Raw genomic sequence first — 22,704 nt, forward strand, 5'->3', positions numbered from 1 at the left:
AGGATACTTTGTACCTTCTATCCCATGTCCGTTTCAACTAATTGTAGGTGTAACCATCCTTTGATTACATGTGCCACAGGGTCAAATAGCTATATGCATGTAATCCAGATTAAAAAGAAAAAAGAGGGGCGCCTGGGTGGCTCAGTCGGTTAAGCATCTGACTTCGGCTCAGGTCATGATCTTGTAGTTTGTGGGTTCGAGCCCTGTGTCGGGCTCTGTGCTGGCAGCTAGCTCAGAGCCTGGAGCCTATCTTCGGATTCTGTGACTCCCTCTCTCTCTGACCCTCCCCTGCTCACACTGTCTCTATCTCTCAAAAATAAATAAAACATTTAAAAAAAATGCCAGTTCAAAGGCAGCAAGGACTCTTACTTAGTTCGCTACTGTCAGCATCTGTAGCTCATACTTTACCAAGTAAAGGAAATAGCTAATGAAAGGTTTTCTGAGTGATGTGTGTACTGGATGGGAATTGTCTTCTAGGTAAAGAACTTGGCTGATAGGTAATTCAGGAGTTCCGAGCAGTTGTTCCTTTGGGGGATATTTACAAAGTCAAACATATCCAAATATGCCATGGTACATTACTGAATTAAATGTATTCACCTTCCATTTGAAGGACTTCAGCAGTCTAAAATAAACTGAATCAATTTAGAACCAAAGAAATACAAGAGCTAACCAAATAATGACCCTGGGTTGGAATGAAAGATTCATGCCCCCCCCCCGAAAAGGGGGTGCACTGTTATAATTCAAACCACTGATGTGCAGCACATACCACCTCCTTTGAGTTAAGGAGTCACCATCATATAAATTAGGAATCTGATTCAAGGTATATTGTCCTAAAATGGACACTATGCACATTATCTGATGTGAAATGAGGTTAGACTTCTGGCAGAAGTCTCTGAAATAGTCACGTTCACAGGGCTTATTCACTTGATGTGTTTGCTGAAGACGTTCCACAGTCGGTGTGTGCAGAGCCCCTTTTCCTGTAGGATTTCCCCGGGAGCCCTCTGGCACCTAGTAAGGTCCTCTTTCTGGGGAAGGACTTTCCCACGGTCATCGTAGGTCTCCCAGCTATGAGCTCGCTGCTGATCGGGGCCCCATGAGACACCCACTAGGGTCTACCTTTCCACAGAGGCTTTCTCGCTCTTTATCCTATTTGTCCTTAGACTATCCCTGGTCTTTACACTATGTGTTACAGTTGTCAGCCACACACTGACCTGGAAGGTTTTATTCAAGGGTTTTCCACTTGGATTGTATCACACTTTATTCCTATGGGCTTTTGGGGGCATAAACTATGAGGCAACTGATCAGTGAAGGAACCAGCACATTCACTGCATTCAAAAGGTTTCCCTGTGCAAACTCGGTTATCTGCCGATGGTGCACATCAGCACCTGGCTGTCCCACTCTGGCTATGTTCCTATCTGCTAGGAGCCCACGGAGGTGTAATGTCTTAGCTGCTACAGAAGGCATGTCCACTTTATTAACAGGGTCTTTCTCCTGCGTGCTATCACCTGAATGTGATGAGCTGTGGCTCTCTGAGAAAGGATTCCCCACCGCGACCGGGCGTGCGTCTTTCTCTCTCGCATGCAACATTCCCTTATGGTAAACGAGGCATGACAGGTAGGAGAAAGCTTTTCCACAGTCAGTGCATCCGTAGGGCCTCTCTCCTGTATGAGTTCTCCGGTGGCGATTAAGGCACGACTTATCTCTAAAGGCCTTCCCGCAGTCACTGCAGGTGTAGGGTTTCTCTCCTGTGTGAATTCTCCGGTGGTTAATGAGACCGGACTTGTGGGAACAGGATTTTCCACACTCGGTACACACAAAGGGAGTCTTTCCAGTGTGAAATCGCTGATGCGATATGAGGCAGGTCTTCTGGCTAAAGCCTTTGCCACAGTCGGTGCACACATAGGGTTTCTCTCCAGTGTGAATTCGCTGATGTTTAAGGAGATTGCCCTTCTGAATGAAGCCTTTCCCACAGTCGCTGCATACATAAGGTTTCTCCCCCGTGTGCGTCCGCTGATGTACGATGAGATTGCCCTTCTGAATGAAGCCTTTCCCACACTCACTGCATATATACGGTTTCTCTCCTGTGTGAGTCTTCTGATGGGCATTGAGCTGTGACTTCCAGCGGAACGTTTTGTCACATTCAGTGCATTCGTAAGGCTTTTCTCCCGTGTGGGTTCTCTGGTGTTCAATGAGCCTGGACTTTCTGGAAAATGCCTTGTCACACAGACTGCATCCATGGGGTTTCTCTCCTGTGTGAACTCTCTGATGATTAATGAGCCGAGACTTCTTGAAGAAGCCTTTTCCACACTCACTGCATACATAGGGCTTCTCTCCTGTATGTGTCTTCTGATGCACAAGGAGCCGTGATTTCTTGGGGAATGTTCTGTCACACTCAGTGCATTCGTACCGCCTCTCTCCTGTGTGAGTTTTCTGATGTTCGGTTAGCCTGGACTTTCTGGAAAAGGCTTTCCCGCATATGCTGCATCTGTGAGGCTTCTCTCCTGTGTGAACTCTCTGATGATCCATGAGCTGAGACTTCTTGAAGAAGCCTTTGCCACACTCACTACATACATGGGGTTTCTCCATCTTCTGAGTTCTCTGATGCTTGATGAATTGGAAATTTGTACCCACAGAATATCCACATTCAGGAAATTTAATTTCAATACAATACTGGTCATGCTTTGTATGGGAGAAGGATTTCATGTCTCCATTAACCTCAGCCAGGTTCTTTACTTCGTAGCTCCTGTTCTGGTTAACTGAACTTAAATTTGACTTCAGTGTTTTCCCATGTAAGCCAAAGATGTCATGACTTTGCCTTAAAGGAAAATTACTTTTATTCTGATGAACGATGTTTCCAAATGCATTATGTTCATGGCATTGTTTCATTCTCTTTGGACATCTTTGATTTTGCAAGTGCCCCTGAAGATGACCACCATCTTTCTTGATCTCTAGGAAAGAAGAGAAGAATGAATCTTTCTGTGAGCTTGATATATCAGCTTGGTATATACTAAAACTATTTCACAAGTGGCTTTGTGTAGGCTGGCTCCTTACTGACAACACTATGACCTTATTTTAAAGAGACTCCAAGGAAATATGTTTGTTATCATTTGGACAAAGGTTAGCACAATAATATAAGCAAAGAAAAAAAGTAAGAATAGTCAGTACATAAATAATGTTAGATCACTCAAAATGAATAAACATAGATTTGGCTGCTTTCTAACTGTAACCTTACAAAGCATGCTGAGATTGTAAAATGGTTAAAACCAAGTTCCTAGAAGCACAAGGAGATAGAGGGATATTTGTTTCAAAATGTTGTGGGACACATTCATACACCCCCAAGTCCTTAGGAAACTATGACCATGTACCAAGCATTGTGCTGGTGATGAGGGCATAGAAATACATTTCTTGTTTCCACTAAGCATATATTCTAGTTTGGAAAAACTGAATAAGCAAGCAGTGACAGAGAAAGTCAAACTGTGAAAAGTGGGTTCAGGGAGCAACCGAGGGTAAGGTGGAGGGAAGTCAGAACATAATGTGGACAGAGAAGACAAGGCTCACTGCCGGTTTCAACTTGGGGGGGAATTATAAATGTGAGGAATCAGGTCTTATTCTAAAGTATTTGACCTGGGCCAATGGACAGGGGGTAGTGACTTTTAATAAGATGGGAAATATTATTGGGCTTTGGAATGTGGGGAAATCAAGTGAGCATATCAGCCTTCAGAGGGGTTTATGATGATAGCCCTGAAGAGCTATCTTCAGACATGAAGAGCTTGATTGATTATGTAAATCCTGAGAAAGGTCTCAACAAGAAATAACAACGTAGAAGTCATCAGTGTATAAAGAGCACATAAAGACCGAAAACCGGATTGGGTTCGTGCTTGGAAAAATGAGTTTGTTGAAAGATGAAGGAATGACCCATGTTTACAATTACTGGAACATTAGGAGTTTGGGTTTTAAAATGTTTATTTATTTTTGAGAGAGAGAGAGAGCATTGGTGGGGCAGGGGAGGAGGCAGAGAGAGAGGGAGACAGAGAATCCCAAGCAGGCTCTGCGCTGTAGCTGTCAGCACAAAGCCTGATGTGGGGGTCGAACTCACAAACTGTGAAATCATGACTGGAGCCATCATCAAGAGTTGAATGCTTAATGGACTGAGCCACCCAGGTGCCCCTCTTGGTTTCCATCATGTACGGGGTGCTAAAGGATCACACTTCTGATCCCAGACCAAGACTCTTGGTGGCTTTGCCTTCCATTTTTCTTAGACCTACTGTATGCATAGACACTGCTGTGACCCAGGTAAAAAGGGAGACCCTATATCCAAGGACGATACAAATCAAACAGCTCCACCATTCTACCTCAATAACTAAGCAAGTCTCCAACAGTTACCCTGGAAATAAGTTACGTCTCCAACGATACCCCATTTATCCATGCTTATGCTCCACTAGTTCTCCTACAAATTTCTTCTAAACCTGGTCTTTATGTGGCTGGAGTCAGGCTGATTCTCTGACAGCCCCACATAGCCATGGCCATTTCCACACTCATCCCTGCATTCTTTGCCCTTCATCATCTTTACTCCAATCCTATTTATGGCTCCCACATATCATGCTACCCTTCCCCCATCTATGTCACTGTAAGCTGTTTCCCCTTGGTTTCTAAAGTATTCCAAGCTTTACTGTTCACTGACAATTAACTTCACACAGCCCAGAACTGTAGCACAAGACACCTCATTTAAAAGCTGAACTTCCACATCTTACATGCCATTTTGTTCTCTATTTTCTTTCTTTCCTTTTTTAATGTTTATTATTTGTGTGAGAGAGAGAGAGTGCATGCATGTGGATGAGCAGGTGAGGGGCAGAGAGAGGGGACAGAGGATCCGAAGTGGGCCCTGCACTGACAGCAGAGAGCCCAATGCGGGGCTCGAGCTCACATACCCACAAGATCATGACCTGAGCCCAAGTCGGACACTCAACCAACTGAGCCACCCAGGAGTCCCTGTCCTCTATTTTCTACTAAAATCTTACTCCTAGAATATATTGCTTTACTTCTCACTAAATTCAGTATCTTCCAGCACATATGAAGACTGTGGCTCAACCAATTAGGCTCAAGAGGGCCTGCTTATGGCATTATATATAGACTAGCCCAGGCCATCACCCTGAATCGAACAAAAGCACACTCTCAAAAGAAAAGAAAACCCTGCATTTAATGTATACCATCTTTCTGACTCCTAGTTGGTCACGGCTCTCTCTTTTTTTTTTTTTTTAATAGTTACTTGAGAGAGAGAGAGGGAGACACAGAATCCAAAGTAGGCTCCAGGCTCTGAGCTGTCAGCACAGAGCCCGATGCGAGGCTTGAACTCACAGACCACGAGATCATGACCTGAGCAGAAGTCAGATGCTTAACCAACTGAGCCACCCAGATACCCTTGTCCAAGGCTCTTCTTAACTTGTCCACATACTATACAAGATCTACTGGATCCTGCCCTCTTTATAAACACATTCAGAAGCTGACCACCCTCACCCTCTCTGTCCAGGTATCCTGGACTATAGCAACAGGTTCCCAACTGGATTTCAGCCCTCAGCCTCAGCTCTTACCATTCTTTTCTACAAAGTAGCCAAAGCTATCGTCTTAAATATAAATGACTTTGTATTCATCTCCTACTGAAAACTCTCTAATGCTTTCTTATCTCATTATTTAAAAATATCAAGTTCTTGGGGCACCTGGGTGGCTCAGTCATTTAAGGAACAGACTCTTGATTTCGGCTCAGGTCGTGATCTCACTGCAAGTTCGAGCCCTGCACGGGCTCTGTGCCTACAGTATGCAGCCTGCTTGGGATTCTCTCTCCCTCTCTCTTTGCTCTTTCCCTGCCTGTCTTCTCTCTCTCTCTCAAAAAAAAAAATGTTTTAAAAATATCAAGCCCTTGAAATGTCCTTCCAAGTTCATACACAAGCTGTCTAATCTAAACTCAAGGTGCGACTCCATTGCCCTTATCTCCATGTGATCATCAGCCATTGTCCCTCTGGCTCCCTTCCCTGTACTCACATTAGCTTCCCTGAAGTTCCTCAAACATGTTCCTGCCTCAGGCCTTTGAATTTGCTATGATGTCCTCTGGCAACTCAGTTCACCCCAGGCCCTCACACCCCTCATACAGCTGCTCAAAGGCTCTTACCAAAGAGTTACTCCCATCCCTGAAGACCTAAGCCTAGAGGCCCCAGCCCGACTCCCATCTCCTCTGGCAGCTCCGGGGCCTCGCATACGATTCCACTGCTGTCTCCACTGCTGTCTCACCGATCTTCCTGGACTTTTCCCCACAAGACATCACATTTATTTGCTTATTTTGCTTAACTTTCTCTTCGTACAATGTCGTCTCTGAAAATAATTTGTTTTTGCTGTTGTCGCTCACGGCTGTTGGTGCTCATATGTACTGGGCCACCAAAAATCCATTTAAGGTAATCAGAAAATCTTTCAGACGATGAACCAAGGAAAGATCCTTATGTATAGAACACATTAAAAAGACTCCTTCAAATACAGCTGACCTTGACTTTAGGAAAAGGGGAGCAAATTCTAAATAAGCAAGAGACAGCATATTATGGAGACAGTTAACCGAAGAGAAATTTCCATCCTATATAAGACTGGTAATGTGATTAGTTGGGACTTAATGTTGGTGATTATCACAAGGAAAAGGAAAGACTCACGAGAATGAATCCAGCAGCTCAAATAAGAAGACTAAAATAATGATCAGCTTGAGAAACTTAACAGAGGACCATGGAGAAAGGGAAGGGGGAAAAATAGTTAACAGAGAGGGAGGAAGGCAAACCATAAGAGACTCTTAAATACAGAGAACAAACTGAGGATTGATGGGGGTGGGGGAGAGGGGAAGGTGGGTGATGGGCCTTGAGGAGGGCACTTGCTGGGATGAGCAGTGGGTGTTGTATGTAAGCCAATTTGATAATAAATTATATTTTAAAAAATAAATAAAATAAAATAATGATCAGAATGAACAATTATACAAGAAAATTAAAACAAAGCAGGCATGGGGTTGAATGATGTCATCTGGGCGGAGAACAAAGAATGAGAAATTTTAAGAAATCAAAAGGCTTTAAATAAGGGAGCTAAGGAGGTAAGGAAGTGTCTAGGGAAAAACACACTTCACCGCCCTGGTTCCCACAGAAAGCCCCCAAAACCCTTACAATTTCCTCAGTGATAAGAGCACTCAGCATCTTCTGTTCTAATGATTGGTTACTGACCTTGGTTCCTGACACAGGGCTCACAAGTCGCTTGGAATTTCCTGGGTAATAAGAATGCCTTTTGTTCTCATAAAGTGACTCTGGGTGGGCTGCTTGCTGGATGGGGGCTGGACAGCAGAAAGACGAAGCCATGATGAGAAGCTTGGAACTTTCAGCCTCACCCTCCATTCTCCAGAGGGGAAGAGACTGGAGAGAGAGTTAATGACTGGAGGTGAATGTTAGGAAGGGAAATTGACGTTATCCAAAGGGACAGGAAGGGGCACTAGTCAGAAGCCGGTACTCAAATTGAACATTTCTCTTTGGAGAGAGGCATGGAAGGTGGACTTTTGGAGCAAGAGAAGAAGGCAGAGGTGATGATACAGTGCCAGGCAAAGAAGGCTGAAGAGATTGGAGGATTCTAAAAAGAAACCCAGAGGAGAAAAACAACGGAGACCTGTATGAAATAAACACGGATTGAACTCAAACAGAGATAGGTCCTCTAAGCACCTGAAAGACAAAGGACCTTCTATGGGATATTTCCGGAGCTCTGTGACACAGGTCCTCAGTCACCCTTGCAGCTGTGATACCTCTGAGTGACTAAATGCGACTTCCTCGCCATCCTCCCTGCTGGTTCCCTCACCTGGCCAGATTCGCCAGCGGATTTCATCTTCCATCGTCCACACTCCCCCTCGTTCCAGTCTGGAGAGCGCATCTGGCTTGCTGGCCACATACCCTGTTGGTGGGAAATGACAGAAGAGGCAGACTCTGTGACCTGGGCCGTAGTCTGCCACACAGGGGCCATGCAATTGCAATTTGCTGGAAGGCAAAGATAAAGATCTCTCGGGAAAGGCACAGGACACCCTCAAATCTGGGGCCAGAGAGGGGACTGAGAATCTACACTGCAGAGCAGCACAGACACGCCAGAGCTCTCCGAAGCCCACAGAGGACACCTTCTGAGACACAGGGGAGTCGTCCTCACCCACGGACACCAGGTTCCTGTAGTTCTCCAGCATCACGTCCCGGTACAGGTCCTTCTGGGAGGGGGCCAGAAGCCGCCACTCCTCCCGGGAGAAGTCCACGGCCACATCCTCCAGTGTCAGCGATTCCTGTAACGACATGGTCCTGTTTAATACGACTGGTCCTCTAGTTCCTGAAATGGAGAGAATATGAAGAAGTTGTTCTGCTCATTTTCACCAACTAGGCCACATCTATACACTTAGGTCTTTGGATATATTTTTAAAATTAATTATTTTTGTCTTATTTTTAAATTTTATTTTTAAAAATGTTAATGTTTATTTATTTTTGAGAGAGAGAGACAAAGTGTGAGCGGGGGAGGGAGACACAGAATCCAAAGCAGGCTCCAGGCTCTGTGCTGACACACAGAGCACAATGCGGGGCTCAAAGAGTGAACTGCAAGATCATGACCTGAGCCAAAGTCGGACACTTAGCTGAATGAACCACCCAGGCACCCCAGGTCTTTGGATATTTATTAAACTACATTGTTTTTTTTTGTTTTTTTTGTTTTTTTAAATATTTTTATTTTTTTATTTCTAGGAGAGAGAGAGAGAGAGAGACAGCGTGAGCAGGGGAGGGTCAGAGAGAGAGGGAGACACAGACTCCGAAACAGGCTCCAGGCTCTGAGCTGGCAGTCAGCACAGAGCCCGACGCGGGGCTCGAACCCACGAACCGCGAGATCATGACCTAAGTGAAAGTCAGACGCTTAACCGACTAAGCCACCCAGGCGCCCCTAAACTACATTGTTATAGAAGCCAAATACATCTACATCTATGTTCAAACCTATGTATAACAAAGTATTCAGTAAGCATGCAGTCAAGCATCATTCAACAAATCAGAAGCTTCTGTAGTAAGCAGTCATTAAATTCTACTAAACTAAAAACATTTGCAATGTATATATTTGAAGCACTGGCTGTATATATACATGAAGAAGAATCCTACTTTTGCTGTGTAACTCTGTAATCACTGGAGTTTTTTTACCTTTAAATTATATCTAGGTATTTCTGTAGGATTAATTTTTAAAAGGTAATAGAAGGAGACAGCACCTGGATGGCTCAGTCACTTAAGTGGCCGACTTGATTTCGGCTCAGGTCATGATCTCACAGTTTGTGGGTTTGAGCTCTGAGTCACAGGACCTGCTGAGATTCTCTCTCTCCCACTCCCTCTGCCCCTCCCTTACTCACACACATACTTTCTCTCTCAAAACAAATAAACTTTAAAATATACTGTATCTCAATGGGGTGCCTCGATGGCTCAATCAGTTAAGCATCCAACTTCAGCTCAGGTCATGATCTCTCGGTCCATGGTTTTGAGCCCTACATCGGACTCTGATACAGTCTGGAGCCTGCTTCAGACTCTGTGTTTCTCTTTCTCTGCCTCTCCCCTGCTCATGCTCTCTCTCTCTCAAAAATAAATAAATATTTTTAAAAATTTTTAGCAAATAAAATAAAATAAAATAGGAGACAGAAATTGGCTTTGAACGTGAGTAAGGAACGTGTGCTAACATAAGGGGGAGTTTGAAAGGAAACCCCCTGGATCCCAACAACCTTACCCGACAACATTACCTTCAACTCCCTGCTGCCATATCTGAACTCAAACACCAATCAGTTCAGCCCCCTGTTCATAAGGACCTTTGAAAGTCATGTGGTCTTTCCATTTTCTTAAGTCACATGGGTTTTATTTCCAGATTAAATTTCCAGATTTATTTCCAGATTAACCCTAACAGCTGCAAGGCAAGGTCCATGGGTCCCCTCATTATGGTCCCAGAAAAAACTATGCCCCCTGAGGTCTCCTGATCTACTCTCAAAGAGGCCTCTGACAAACCCTCTTTTGCATTTAGGAGAAAGCTGAAGTTCAGGGCGCCATATCACGTCTAGGAAGCACCCCTGAACAAAAGTCCGGATGCCTAAGTGCCATGAACTACATAGTGACATCCTTGTGGAACAAGTCTGCTTTTTCCCCAGTCATGTTCTATCCCATGATCATCGTGATTCTCCAGTTGCAAAGGCCGTCGGAGACACTGGACATAAGCTGAAGCTAACGTAGCCTGCAAGATGCTCCAGGCACTTGGGATGTTCTAACACGAGTTAGTCAGTGTGGACTCTAACAATAACATGGTCCTGAGCCTATCTGTCTTGATACTGGAGTTGGAATCTAAATCTACTTCTGCACAAATCCTATTTACTAGTTTCTACTTTTCCATTTAATTCAGTTGCATTTTAAAGTCCCCCCAAAATCAATCACAGAATGAAGAATAAAATAAAGCCACCTGGTCCTTAATCATTTTCTTCTGTTATTGGAAAACAGCCAGTAATGGTGACGCTGTGTCTTTAGTTTCTCTTTGCACCGCCCTAAATTCCTGGTTAGAAATCTTGGTCTCTGGTCAATGGTGTCCCCACAAATGACTGCACGCAGGTCCTGAGATCTGCTCCTTGCTTCGCTTGATGGATTTTGCTCCCAAAACTACGACCTGTAGAATGAAAATTAAGTTCACTTTCAGTGCACATTTCCTCTGGGCCCAGATGTTATCACTGCTACTGTCGCTCACCTAATTTCAAGGCCACCTGTCCCTTTGTTTGGAGCCCCAGAGGCTACTGCACTCTGGAGCAAAGAAACCTGATTGTGAGTATGTGGGGGCTTTCTTTTAGGAAGTGAAAGCGGGGTCTGTAAAAGGAGTCATGAAAGGAGATATAACACAGTTTGACGCCCCCAACTGGAGCCTCTCACAGAGGCCAGTGTTTGGAAGGAGTCATGTGAAAGGTGAGGAGCTGGACATCTATTCCTTTAAAATCACGGGTGCTCACGGACCTGTTCAAAAGTCTTTGTACATGCCTCAGTTTGAAGACAAATGTGCTCAGCAAAACATTACCTAACAAACCATTTTCATTAATGATTATGTGAAAGAAACAAAGACAAACCAATGGAAAAAAATTAAAGCATATAGAACAAGACTATTCTTTCTGGCCATATACACATTGAGTGAAAGTATAAAAACATGCTTTAAACCAAGTTCAAGAAAGTCATGAGAGACTGGCCCAATCAGTGAAGTGTGTGATTCCTGATTTCAGGGTTGTGGGTTCAAGCCCCATAATGGGTGTAGAGATTACTTTAAAAAGGTAATATCTGGGGTGCCTGGGTGGTTGAGTTGGTTGGGCGGCCGACTTCGGCTCAGGTCATGATCTCACGGTTCGAGGGTTCGAGTCCCGCGTTGGGCTCTGTGCTGACAGCCAGCTCAGAGCCTGAAGCCTGTTTCAGATTCTATGTCTTCCTCTCTCTCACCCTCCCTTGCTCACACTGTCTCTCTCTCAGAAATAAATAAAACATTAACAAAAATTAAATATAAAAGGTAAAATCTCGGGGCGCCTGGGTGGCCCAGTCAGTTAAGTGTCTGACTTCAGCTCAGGTCATGATCTCAGTCTGTGAGTTTGAGCTCCGCAGTAGGCTCTCAGTTGCCAGCACAGAGCCCGCTTCAGATCCTCTGTCCCCCTTTCTCTGCCCCTCCCCGCTCATGCACATGCACACTCTCTCAAAACTAAATGGACTTAAAAAAATTTTTTTTTTAATCGAAGGAAGGAAGGAGGGAAGGAAGGAAGGAAAGTAGAAAGAAAGGAAGGAAAGCCATTACCTCTGGGGAGAGAAAGGGTATGGATTAGAAGCCATCACTTAAATTGCATTTGTAGTCAGTGTATTTTTTTTTTTAAGATTTTTATTTATTTATTTTTAAGTAATCTCTACACCCAACGTGGGGCTTAAACTCATGACCTTGAGATCAAGAGTGGCACACTCCTCTAAATGAGCCAACCAGACGCCCCATGTTCAGTTTATTTTTTAAAAAAGTACCAGTGATCAACAAAACAGCCCGCATGTACATCATGAAGGAAAATTCCCATTGAATGACAATGACAGAGAGGGAAGTTTCAAGGGCTCATACCTCCAAAGAAACATAAAAAAAAAAAAAGTAAGAACTGTCAGAATAAAAAACAAAACAAAACCTTTATCATAACTCTGAAAAAGTCATAGGTTTATAACAGCAGAGTGATCACTCAATCAAGAAACAGGCAACTTGCGGGGTGCCTGGGTGGCTCAGTTTGTTAAGTGTTCAACTTCAGCTCAGGTCATGATTTCACAGTTAGTGAGTTCAAGCCCTACATTGGACTCTGTGCTGATAGCTCGGAGCCTGGAGCCCACTTCAGATGCTGTGTCTCCCTCTCTCTCTGTCCCTCCCCCGCTCACACTCTGTCTCTAAAAATGAATTAACGTTAAAAAAAAAATCTAAAGTAAAAAAAAGTACCAGTGCATACTGCGGAATTCATAAAGCCAAGTACATGCACAGGGTAGGAAACCTGCTCAGAAAAAAACAGAGAAAACCCTAAGCTGTCTCTCTACACCCCCCTGCTCGCTCAGACCCTGACAACCACCAATCTGCTTTCTGTCTTTGTGGATTTACCTATTCTGGATATTTTATATAAGTGGAATCATAAACCATGTGACCTTTGTGTCTGGCTTCTTTCACTTGATATGTTTCATGGTTGTGTGTTGTATCCCAGGATGCTCCCGGGTACTCCTTCAGTGCTTAGCCAAACTATTACAGCTATTTACAACTCTGCCTTACTGTTCATTTCCTGCTTGCATTGAGTGTAGAGATTAGTCAGAGGGACAGCTTCGGGTTTTCTCAGGTTTTTTTCTCAGATAAAAATGTTCAGGAACTAGAGAGAAGTGGTGTGTGCACAATGTTATATTAAAACCCACTGAATTGTTGACTTTAAAATAGTTAATGTTGTTTTGTGAATTTCACCTCAATAAAAAAAAATCCAATATGACCTACATATGTTCAGTAAAACAATCAAGTACCTTTTTTTTCTATTTTTTTTTAACGTTCTACCTGTTTCTGAGAGAGAGAGAGAGCATGAGCAGGGGAGGGTCAGAGAGAGAGGGAGACACAGAATCTGAAACAGGCTCCAGGCTCTGAGTTAGCTGTCAGCACAGAGCCCAACACGGGGCTCGAACCTATGAACCGTGAGATCATGACCTGAGCCGAAGTTGGGCGCTTAACCGGCTGAGCCACCCAGGTGCCCCTCAAGTACCTTCTTTAAAGCCAAGAACAAGACAAGGATGAGCAATTAACACCTCATTACACTATTCTGGAAATCCTACCCAATTAATCTGATAATCAAATAAGAGAAAAAAAGAACCAAATAAGAATAATCAATATCAGAGAAGAGGAAGGATATTATTAAAAGTTCCTCCAATGTGATTAAATAAGGGTCAGAACTTCAGAGATTCGAGTGAACATATACCAAAAATAAGTTTTCCATCTTACATTGTATGAACTAAAAAAATAATATTTCTGATGTGTGAAAAAAAAATGTTTTGGTCAGATGGCTGATTACAGAACTTGTATCTAAAAGTAGATCGCATTCTGGGGCACCTGCCTCAGTTCAAAGAGCATGCAACTCTTGATCTTGGGGTCATGAGTCTGAGCCCCACATTGGGTGTAGAGATTACTTATAAGTAAATAAATAGGGACACCTGGGTGACTCAGTCAGTTAAGCATCTGACTTTGGCTCAGGTCATGATGTCATGATTTGTGAGCTCGAGCCCTATGTCGAGCTCAGTGCTGACAGCTCAGAGCCTGGAGCCAGCTTCACATTCTGTGTCTCCTTATCTCTCTGCCCCTCCCCTGCTCACACTCTGTCTTTTTCCTCTCTCTCCAAAGTAAATAAACATTTTTTTAAAATTAAATAAATATATTGATAGCATTCCAAAATACATTTCTTTTCTTTTTTAATTTTTTTAATGTTTTTATTTATTTCTAGGAGAGAGNCCTAAAATACATTTCTTAGAGCAGTGTTACATGACTATTTTAGGGGCATGGTTTAACAGTTTGTATTGAATACTTTCAATAGAGATTTTGGTAGCATCCAGAAAAATCCAGTTTTAGGAATCGTTGCAAAATAAACAATGGAACAAGCATGCAAAGCTGATAAAAGAGTATAATTTTAGGTCTGCTAATGAGAATTGAATGAATAAAAGTATACACATCCAGTGAAATATTATGCAGCTTTAAGAAATGCTAACTATATTTAGTTAAAAGATATATGCTTTGAAGTTATGCATAGCATAAGCACACGAAAAGATGACTGACATCATTCTTCAGAGAAATGAAAATCAAAAGCACAATTGAGATATAGTAAAAAAAAAAAAAAGGAAAAGAAACAAAGAAAAGGAAAGAAAACAGCAAGTGTTGGTGAGTATGTGGAGGAAATGAACCCCTCATAACTGCTAATGGAAATGTAAAATGGTGCAAACACTTTGGAAAATAGTCTGATGGTTCCTCCAACAGTTAAAAATATTTACCATGTGACCCAGCAATTCCACACCAGGTTTACATCCAGAAGTAAAAGCAAAATCTCACAGTCATGAGAGGGAGCCCCACTTCGGCTCTGTGCTAACAGCGCCAAGCCCGCTTGGGATTCTCTCACTCTCCCTCCTCTCTCTCTCACACAATAAATAAATAAACTTTTTAAGTTTAAAATTAAGAAATATTATTTTACTTGTGTTACAGTGGCATCGAAAAGAAGCATTTCCTAGTGTGTGTATGTGCACACACAATAAGCTTGCAGGAAGGGCAAAATCCCCGTCTGTAGTAGAAACCTTACCACTTTAGATGTGTTTAATTCTCGAATTCCAACAAAGCTCTCCTATCTACGGGGTCAAGAGGAAGAGATGTGTAAGGCAAAACTCGAGCTTGGGTTGGAAGGGCTGACAGAGAAAGGAAGGTTGGAAGCCCCCCACCCACCAACCTGCCTCACCCCTCACAAACCTCTCAAGGGCTGACACACCCGGACCTGACCCCAAACACTCGTCACTCCCCCACCCTCGGAATAATCACGAAACCTGGACCAGACACCGGAGTTCGCTACCCCTGTGCCCCCGCTCCTATCACTGAGCCACAGGGCGAAACCCGAATCCGAAGCGGACACCGCTTTCACTAACAAAAACCACCTCCGGAACTAGTCCGCAGTCGCCAGGCGCTACAGACAGGCACCAAATCCTGACCGCAGACTCGGAAACGTAGACCTCGACAGACCTGTAATCACTAACCCTCACAATCCTTCAGGTCCGACTCCAAAGGCACCGCACCCACAGATACCCCACCACGGGCCCCCACTTGCTTCCTCTCCCCCACGGACCCCTCAGTCACCTCGGTCCTCTCACCCTGTTCCCCAGACCGACCCACACACAGACCTCATTTTCTATCGACCCCACGGAAACCTCCTACAAGCCGCACTTCCGCGAACTCTCCGGCCGCGCCCATGCCCAGCTCCCCGCCAGCGACGGCGGCCGGCGAGGGCCGCCAGCGTTTCTACCGAACACGGACACCTGGACTTCCGGCTTTTCCTGGAGTCAATATGTCCGCGCCCATCCGGCCACGGGTCTCCCAGGCGGCCATCCTTCAGTATTTGACGAACTGAAGGCGAAGTAGCCCTGTTGGCGAGTAGCCAGGCAACACCAGGCACAGTGAAAACCTACGGAAAACACTCCCATTTCTTGCACCTTAAACCTTGCGCTGCAAACCGCACTGACTTTCGGAAGCTCCAGCTTACACAAGACAAACATCTGATAAGCTACGTCCATCTCAGCGCGCTGGCGAGTAAAGCAAACGACTTCGCGCAGAGAAAGATTGGGGAAAGGCACAGCCATCTTAGAAGTTAGGTGTTCCTACAAAGGAAAACACCTGTCAACGGAGGAAAAAGGGCAAATACCCCAGGAACACTGGCGACTGGATATGGAGGGCAAAGGAAGATTTGGAGAATCTCCAGTATCTTCTCCAGTATCTGGAGAAGCACTCACAATACAGGGAAAGGGAAAACACCATCCAAGGAAGTAAAAAACTGCGACTGGAAGAAACCAAGATTCCTTTGGGGAGGTGGAGGGAGACACTGTAGCAGAATTCTCACACAGAGAGGTGAGACACCTAGGCTTTTCAGTCCAGAAACCAACTTTATTCGTAGTGCCCACATGGGCCCAGTGGGTTCATACGCAAAAACTGAGCTTTGGGCGCAGAAGGGTGTAGCTTTTTATGCAATTTCTACTTCTTTGCCATATATGGTGATGTATAGTCTGATTGATACAGTCCAAGTTGCACAGTAGTGTCAGAGCTACACATATGTGTACAGTTGATTGGGCCCTGTTACCTTCCTTTGTTCTAGGGAGGCCTCCACCACATTCTTTAGGGAGGGACTCTACCAACATTCCCCTCTTTGATGCTCGAACACCCTCCTTTTGGGTGAAAGAGCATCACCTTGGTTTAGAGGTTTATATTTCCATAACATCACATGCGTGGCCATTTCCCTACAACCAGTGCCTCAGTGAGGCTGGAGACAGACCGTATAACCAGGGGAACTAGGCAAAGGTAGAATTAAGCAAGCTCCTAAAATCAAGATAATAATATCTATGAGGGTTGTGAATCCCCTGAGAGTTGAAAACCAATCTCTAAATAACTCCTCCCAGCTCACAACCTTTCCAGGTCTGGACTGGGACATGAGCAACCTTCCTCATTTGATCTCTGCTCTCCTCTATGACTTTTCCTTCATCATCTATCGGTAGGCAGCAGTTTCTCAGGTTAAACTTTCCACAAATCCCTCCCTCAGAAGCAAGCAAGTAATCTAAGGCCAAACAATTTTGATAGATAGCATTGCACATTTTGGTTTGCTTCCTACCTAGTAAGTTAAGAGCCCTGGCAGTTTCATTGGTTATAACTTCTACAACTGCCTGCAGTCTGATTAAGCAGTTTAGCATGTAAATGGGAGTGCAGTAACCCCAGGACCCATCCTCTGCCCAGGTGGCAGGCCGTAATACTGGATTATACACTCAGGAGGCCATTTATCACGTTTCCAATTGCCAATTTGTAGGGCACATCGTTTCCTTTGAGTCTCCCTGTCCCCATACCCTTGGACTCCCAAATGTTCCCCTCTGGCAAGTGGAAGCAGAAAGAAAGATGAACGAACAGTTCCCAGCACACATGACCATGACCAGCCTGAGGGAAGTACTGTATAGGCTGTCCTTCTACATATCCAGTATAATCCACCTGGGGCCTGCCATTTGATGGCTGCATCGACATTGTCCCAGGCCTCTCAGAGATGAGAGAAGTTAGACAAGGGGGTGGGGATCTGGTTCAAGGTGATCTGGGGACCCCCACCATTGGGTTTCCCAGACAGTTGAGTTATAAAATCTTTGGCCTAGGCATGTTAGGTTTCCAACAGAGATGGTGAACTTTCTTCCCCACCGGGCAAGGCAATTTTCTCAATAATTGAGGTTTTGAGGAGCCAAACCCCGGTAATAGGACTGGGGTATTCTGTTCCATTATAAGGTTCACAAGGATTTATTCTCTAGCCTCCCATGGCCATTGATCCCCTATGTTGGTTTCCCCACATACATAGCAAGAAGAGATCATTAGAGTCTAGGCTATGTCTCCGCTAGGGATAGAAACAAGTTTCTTACCGTGACTGAGGTGGGAGGGGGATAATAAGAAATATTTCTTATTTATTCGTAGAAGGAGTGGAAGACTTGATGGGACATGGTTGGATGGGCGGTAGTGACTCTCTTGACATATAGCATAGTCCCTGGGTCTCTGCCTCGCGCATGGATCCAGATGCCAATTCGGGTGCCCCATTGCATTTGCAATCTCCTGGGTTAATGGTGGTAAAATTGACAGGGTTACAAGCCTTTGAGTGACAACCGGAGGTAGCAGCCCCTTATGAAGGAGCACTGTTGTGCCTTCTTTTTTCCCAAGTAGCCCATGAAGCATAGCTCCGGCTGGGGCATAAAAACTCAGGTGTAATAGGCACATAAACCGTTTTCCTCACACATGTATTTGTCATTGAGTCAGTATTCCTGCTCCCGTTCTAAGCCTCTGCATGGTATATCAAGAGTGCTTGGGGGCGCCTGGGTGGCTTAGTCGGTTAGGCGTCCTACTTTCGCTCAGGTCATGATCTCGTGGTTCGTGGGTTTGAGCCCCACGTCGGGCTCTGTGCTGACTGCCAGCTCAGAGCCTGGAGCCTATTTCAGAGTCTGTGTCTCCCTCTCTCTCTGACCCTCCCCTGCTCACGCTGTCTCTCTCTCTCTCTCTCTCCTAGAAAAAAAAAGTGCTTGGGCTCTCTATGACAAGTGCCTGCTTTTTTCATATGACAGACGCCTCTGGGCCAATACCTATAAGAGCACATACGTCAAACAGCATTGACACCAGTCGTTTTGGGTTAGTAATTTGTGTCCAGCTGACCAAGCCCCCCTCCCACTCTTGGTAGGATTGGACTTCTAACCAATCTTCATTGGGGGACTATTGTGGATCAAGGCAAGTGTATTGACTCTTCCGTTGGCAGATAGAATTAGATAGTCTTATTGTGTCTGTAGGTCTCCAGGACTTTTCCTTGGCATGAGAAGTGAGTATGGTAGAGTAGGGTCCAAGTGACTCCCTCGCCTGACCTGGTTATGCAAATACGTGGGTCACATTATGAGGAATCTAGGTCTACAGGAGGGGTCCAGATTAGAAGCAACCAATACTAATGAAGCATCCTATCCACAAAAGAAAAGCGCATGCTAACAGAAACCTCTCACCACACTTCCAGCCACCCAGGGTAGCCTATGCCAATCCCATGGCGAAAAGTAGGGCAAGATTCACATTTATAGCAAGAAACAAGGAGTGACAGTGCATCACGGTAAGGAAATATATAAAGAAAATAAGGACAGTCTATTTGTTCTACCGAACCATTGATTCCTGAAGCTTTGGCTTGAGCTTCCTCAAGCTTCTCAAGCCTTGAGAAAGAGCAGAGAGAGATGGAGACAGAATCGGAAGCAGGCTCCAGTCTCTGAGCTGTCAGCACAGAGCCCGATGAGGGGCTCGAACCCGTGAACCGTGAGATCATGACTGCACCGACGTCGGACGCTTAACCTACTGAGCAACCCAGCACCCCTACACCTTGATTCTTAACAAGGCAATTTGCAACACCTGGTCCCAGTGTAGGTGGGTTCCCTGACAGTTTACTTAATTGCAGCTTCCGGGTTCGGTTCAAGTGCTTTAACTCCTTGCCACCTCGGCCACGAATGCTGGACCATTATCTGATCCCATAGTGATAGGGATCCCAATGGAGGAATGATTTCTTTTTTTGTCTGTTTTTTTTTTCCAATTTTAATCAATCAGCTTATTCAATTAACATTTCTGTAATCAACACTAGATATTTGAGTGAGGTTTGTTACTGTCGTGATCATGTTCAAAGATCAGGGACACTTAGCTTCCCTCTACTGGTATGAACAAAAACCAAAGCCAAAGGGCACTGAAAAGTTGGAATTTGGACTACAGTTTGATATTTAAGAGACTAGGTCTGGTCATGACAGTAAAGCCACCATCAAAAGCTACATTAAAAACTTCATCCAGGCAGCACATATGATTTCTTTTAGAAGAAGTCATGCCACTTCATGTACTTTTTCTGTGTGAGTAGGAAAGGCGTCCACCTAGCCAGAGAGTGTACACAAGGACCAAGAGATATTTACAGATTTGGACCCAGGGAAGCTCAGTGAAGTCTACCATCATAGTTTCTTTTTCTTTTAATAATTTTTTAATGTTTCTTTATTTTTTGAGAAAGAGACAGAGACAGTGTGAGTGGAGAAGGGGCAGAGAGAGGGGGAGATACAGAATCCAAAGCAGGCTCCAGGCTATGAGCTGTCAGCACAGAGCCCAATGTGGGGCTCAAACCCAAGAGCCATGAGATCATGACCTGAGCCAAAGTCGAATGCTTATCTGACTGAGCCACCCAGGTGCCCCCACCACCATATTTTCAAATGGGGCTCCCCTGATACTCTGCACCCCAGGGGCAGCCTTGGTTATTCCGGGCTCATGTTTCACATTGCTCACACGCTGCTCGGGCTATGCTGGAGAGCCGAGGGATGTAGAAAGGTCTACTCAAAGTAATCTTAAGAGCTGTCCAGCCAATATGAGTTTCCTGATGGAACTGCTTGAGGAAAGCTGGAATCATGGCCTCAGGAATTGCTACTCAGCTGTCTTCAAATTTCCCCCATCCACCTGGGAGGTAGCTTGCATTTTCAGTCTTAAACCAGGTACTCTCGTGTTGTGAGTAATTAGGGTCCCATTCTGCCCAGTGGACTAGGGAACAGTGCAGTGGTTAAAGTCGCTGATTCTGCTGTTCCTTTGGAGGTTGCAAGCTTTGTCTTTCTGCCTGCCTTATAGTTTCCACATGCAGCCATGGTGCTTCCTCTTTGATGTCCCTGACAAGGCCTGACTGCCACTCTTTTAGGGGCCCACACAGCGTCAAAGAATTCAAGGATTTCCTTATCATACTTTACGTCTTTTCCTCCTGAGTTTATTAGACCCTTCTCTTTATATAAAGCCCCAAGCACGTGGAGGGTGGGGAAGGCATACTTAGAGTCTGTGTGTATATTAACACGTATCCCTGCTGCCAGTTGGAGAGCTCGGGTTAGCGCTATGAACTCTGCTTTCTGTACAGAAATCCTCTTTGGCAGGAGTTTGACCTCAATGATAGAATTCAGAGTCACCACAAAGTACCCTGCAAGGCGTTCTCCCTCTTTCACAAAACTGCTACTATCAGGGAAATACTCAGCGTTGGGGTTCCTAGGGACTTGAGGGCTGGTCCATCAAGCCTGGTCGACTGGAGAACACCTCATCCATGACTTCAGTGCAGTCATGATCCGGTTGACCTGGACCGACAAGAAACGGTTGCAGGATTTAGGGGCTGCACTACTTATAGGTGAATACGCGGTTCTCACATAGCATTCCCTGATATGTGACCATCCGGGCATTGGTTAACCAGAATTGTCCTTTGTACTCCATTAGTGTCAATACTGAATGTAGCACTCAGAGTGTCAATTCTTGTCCCATAGTTAACTTATCAGCCTCAGACACTAGGAGGGCCATGGCTGCAAGTGTCTGTAGGCAGGGTAGCCAGCCTTAGACAACAGAGTTGAGCTGCTTGGAGAGATATGCCAGCAGGCGGTGCCATGACCCCAACATCTGGGTTAGGACTCCCACCACACTGCCAGTACGTTCATGAATGTACAAGAAGAAGGGCTTGGACGTGTCTGGGAGCCCCAGACCAAGCACGTTGTAAGAGTCATAATCTTTGCTTCCGGCTTTCACAGGGTCAGAGCAGCTTGTTGGTGAGAGTTGAAAGTTACCTGGGCCTGCATCTTTCGCAAAAGGTCCTGGCCCATTGAAGCCACAGGGCAGTAGGGGAGGTACAGGAATTCATGGATGATTTTCATGGCGGCCTAAACTGAATTGCCAAGGCAGCAATTCAGTTTGCCTGATTGCCCATGGCCCCCACAACGGAGGCTTGTCTCTGTGAGAAGGGGCCCACGGGTTGAGTCACCACCAAGTGTTCTGCCCCAGTATCTACTATGAAGTCAATGGGTCGACCTCCCACATCCATTCGGACCATATGCCCTTGGGGGCCTAACAAAGTAGAGCCCAGCCTGTCTTAGTGCTCTTCCTAGTCCTCTATGGCAACTATCCCCACAGAATCATCTTCAGGAGCCCCATGGGGCTGTGATGCGGATTGGTGGCAGCCCTGGACCCCATGGCCCCTTCCTTTCTGCTTGGGTCCCTTCTGAGAATTACCGAGCCACAGGGGGCACTCGTTTTTCCAGTGGCCCTCCTGATGGCAGTGAGCACACTGGTTCCACCCTCACTTGGTCTTGGGCGAGATGATCCTCCCCTCCAGTCCCCGATTTGGTCCTGGCCCCGTCCCTGAGGGCTACCTTTCCAGGACTGTTCCGACCACTCTACCGAGGCAGCAGCTAACAAGTCTGCCTTTTTCTGCATCTTCCAGCGTTCTTCCCTCCGTGCCACCTGGTTACTGTCGACAAACACCCTAGGTGCTACTTCCACCAACTGACTGGCACGCATGCCGGCGAAACCCTCTAGCTTTTGCAGCTTGGGCCAGATGCCCCCTTTGGCCTGACCTACGAAAGTCGCATTGACTATCTGCTGGTTAACGGGGGTCTCTAGATCAAAAGGGGTATAGAAACAAAATGTCTCACATAGTCTCTCAGAACTGGCTCGGGCTCTCCTCCGGTCCCTGGAGCACTTCTGATGTTTTACTCATATTCCCCTCCCCTGCCCTTCCTTCATGCCATTTAGAAGGGCTTCTTGATACCGTTCAGTCCTTGTGAGCCCTCTATCTACACTTGAGTCATTTGCGTCCCATGTAGTGTCCTCCCCAGGGAAGTGAGCCTGAGCGTAAGCCTAGGTGTCTAGTGTCCCAGTCAGGACATGCTCCTCTAACAATTTTTGGGCCACCTGGGTAATTCCACAGTGCTTCTCTGTCAAAGATGGTCAGAAGGAGTTGGTAGCAGTCCATCCAGGTAGGTTTGTCGGTTTGAATTACGGACTGCATTAGTTCAATCATAGACTGGGGCTTCTCTGTATAGGAGGGAG

At 45.4% G+C, this 22,704-nt stretch overlaps 1 protein-coding gene across 3 annotated transcripts; it reads right to left on the minus strand.

Annotated features, from left to right (window-relative positions):
• Positions 1-1,207: 1,207 nt before the first annotated feature.
• On the minus strand, positions 1,208-15,563 carry ZNF613 (zinc finger protein 613). 3 transcript variants are annotated; one of them, XM_077747252.1, is made up of 5 exons: positions 15,483-15,563; positions 10,504-10,704; positions 8,200-8,326; positions 7,861-7,953; positions 1,208-2,948 (listed from the first exon to the last, which is right to left on the minus strand). In XM_077747252.1, the coding sequence occupies exons 2-5, from the start codon at positions 10,516-10,518 to the stop codon at positions 1,264-1,266; spliced, it is 1,920 nt and encodes a 639-aa protein (XP_077603378.1). In that variant the 5' UTR covers positions 10,519-10,704; positions 15,483-15,563; the 3' UTR covers positions 1,208-1,263. The 3 variants fall into 3 exon arrangements, with proteins under 3 accessions (XP_077603378.1, XP_077603381.1, XP_077603379.1); XM_077747255.1 differs by lacking the exons at positions 8,200-8,326; positions 10,504-10,704; positions 15,483-15,563 and adding an exon at positions 7,242-7,348 and having other exon boundaries at positions 7,861-7,950; XM_077747253.1 differs by lacking the exons at positions 8,200-8,326; positions 10,504-10,704; positions 15,483-15,563 and having other exon boundaries at positions 1,208-2,946; positions 7,861-7,938.
• Positions 15,564-22,704: the final 7,141 nt, after the last annotated feature.

Source organism: Crocuta crocuta, unplaced genomic scaffold (assembly GCF_008692635.1).
Source record: "Crocuta crocuta isolate KB4526 unplaced genomic scaffold, BGI_CrCroc_1.0 scaffold334, whole genome shotgun sequence".
Classification (NCBI taxonomy): domain Eukaryota; kingdom Metazoa; phylum Chordata; class Mammalia; order Carnivora; family Hyaenidae; genus Crocuta; species Crocuta crocuta.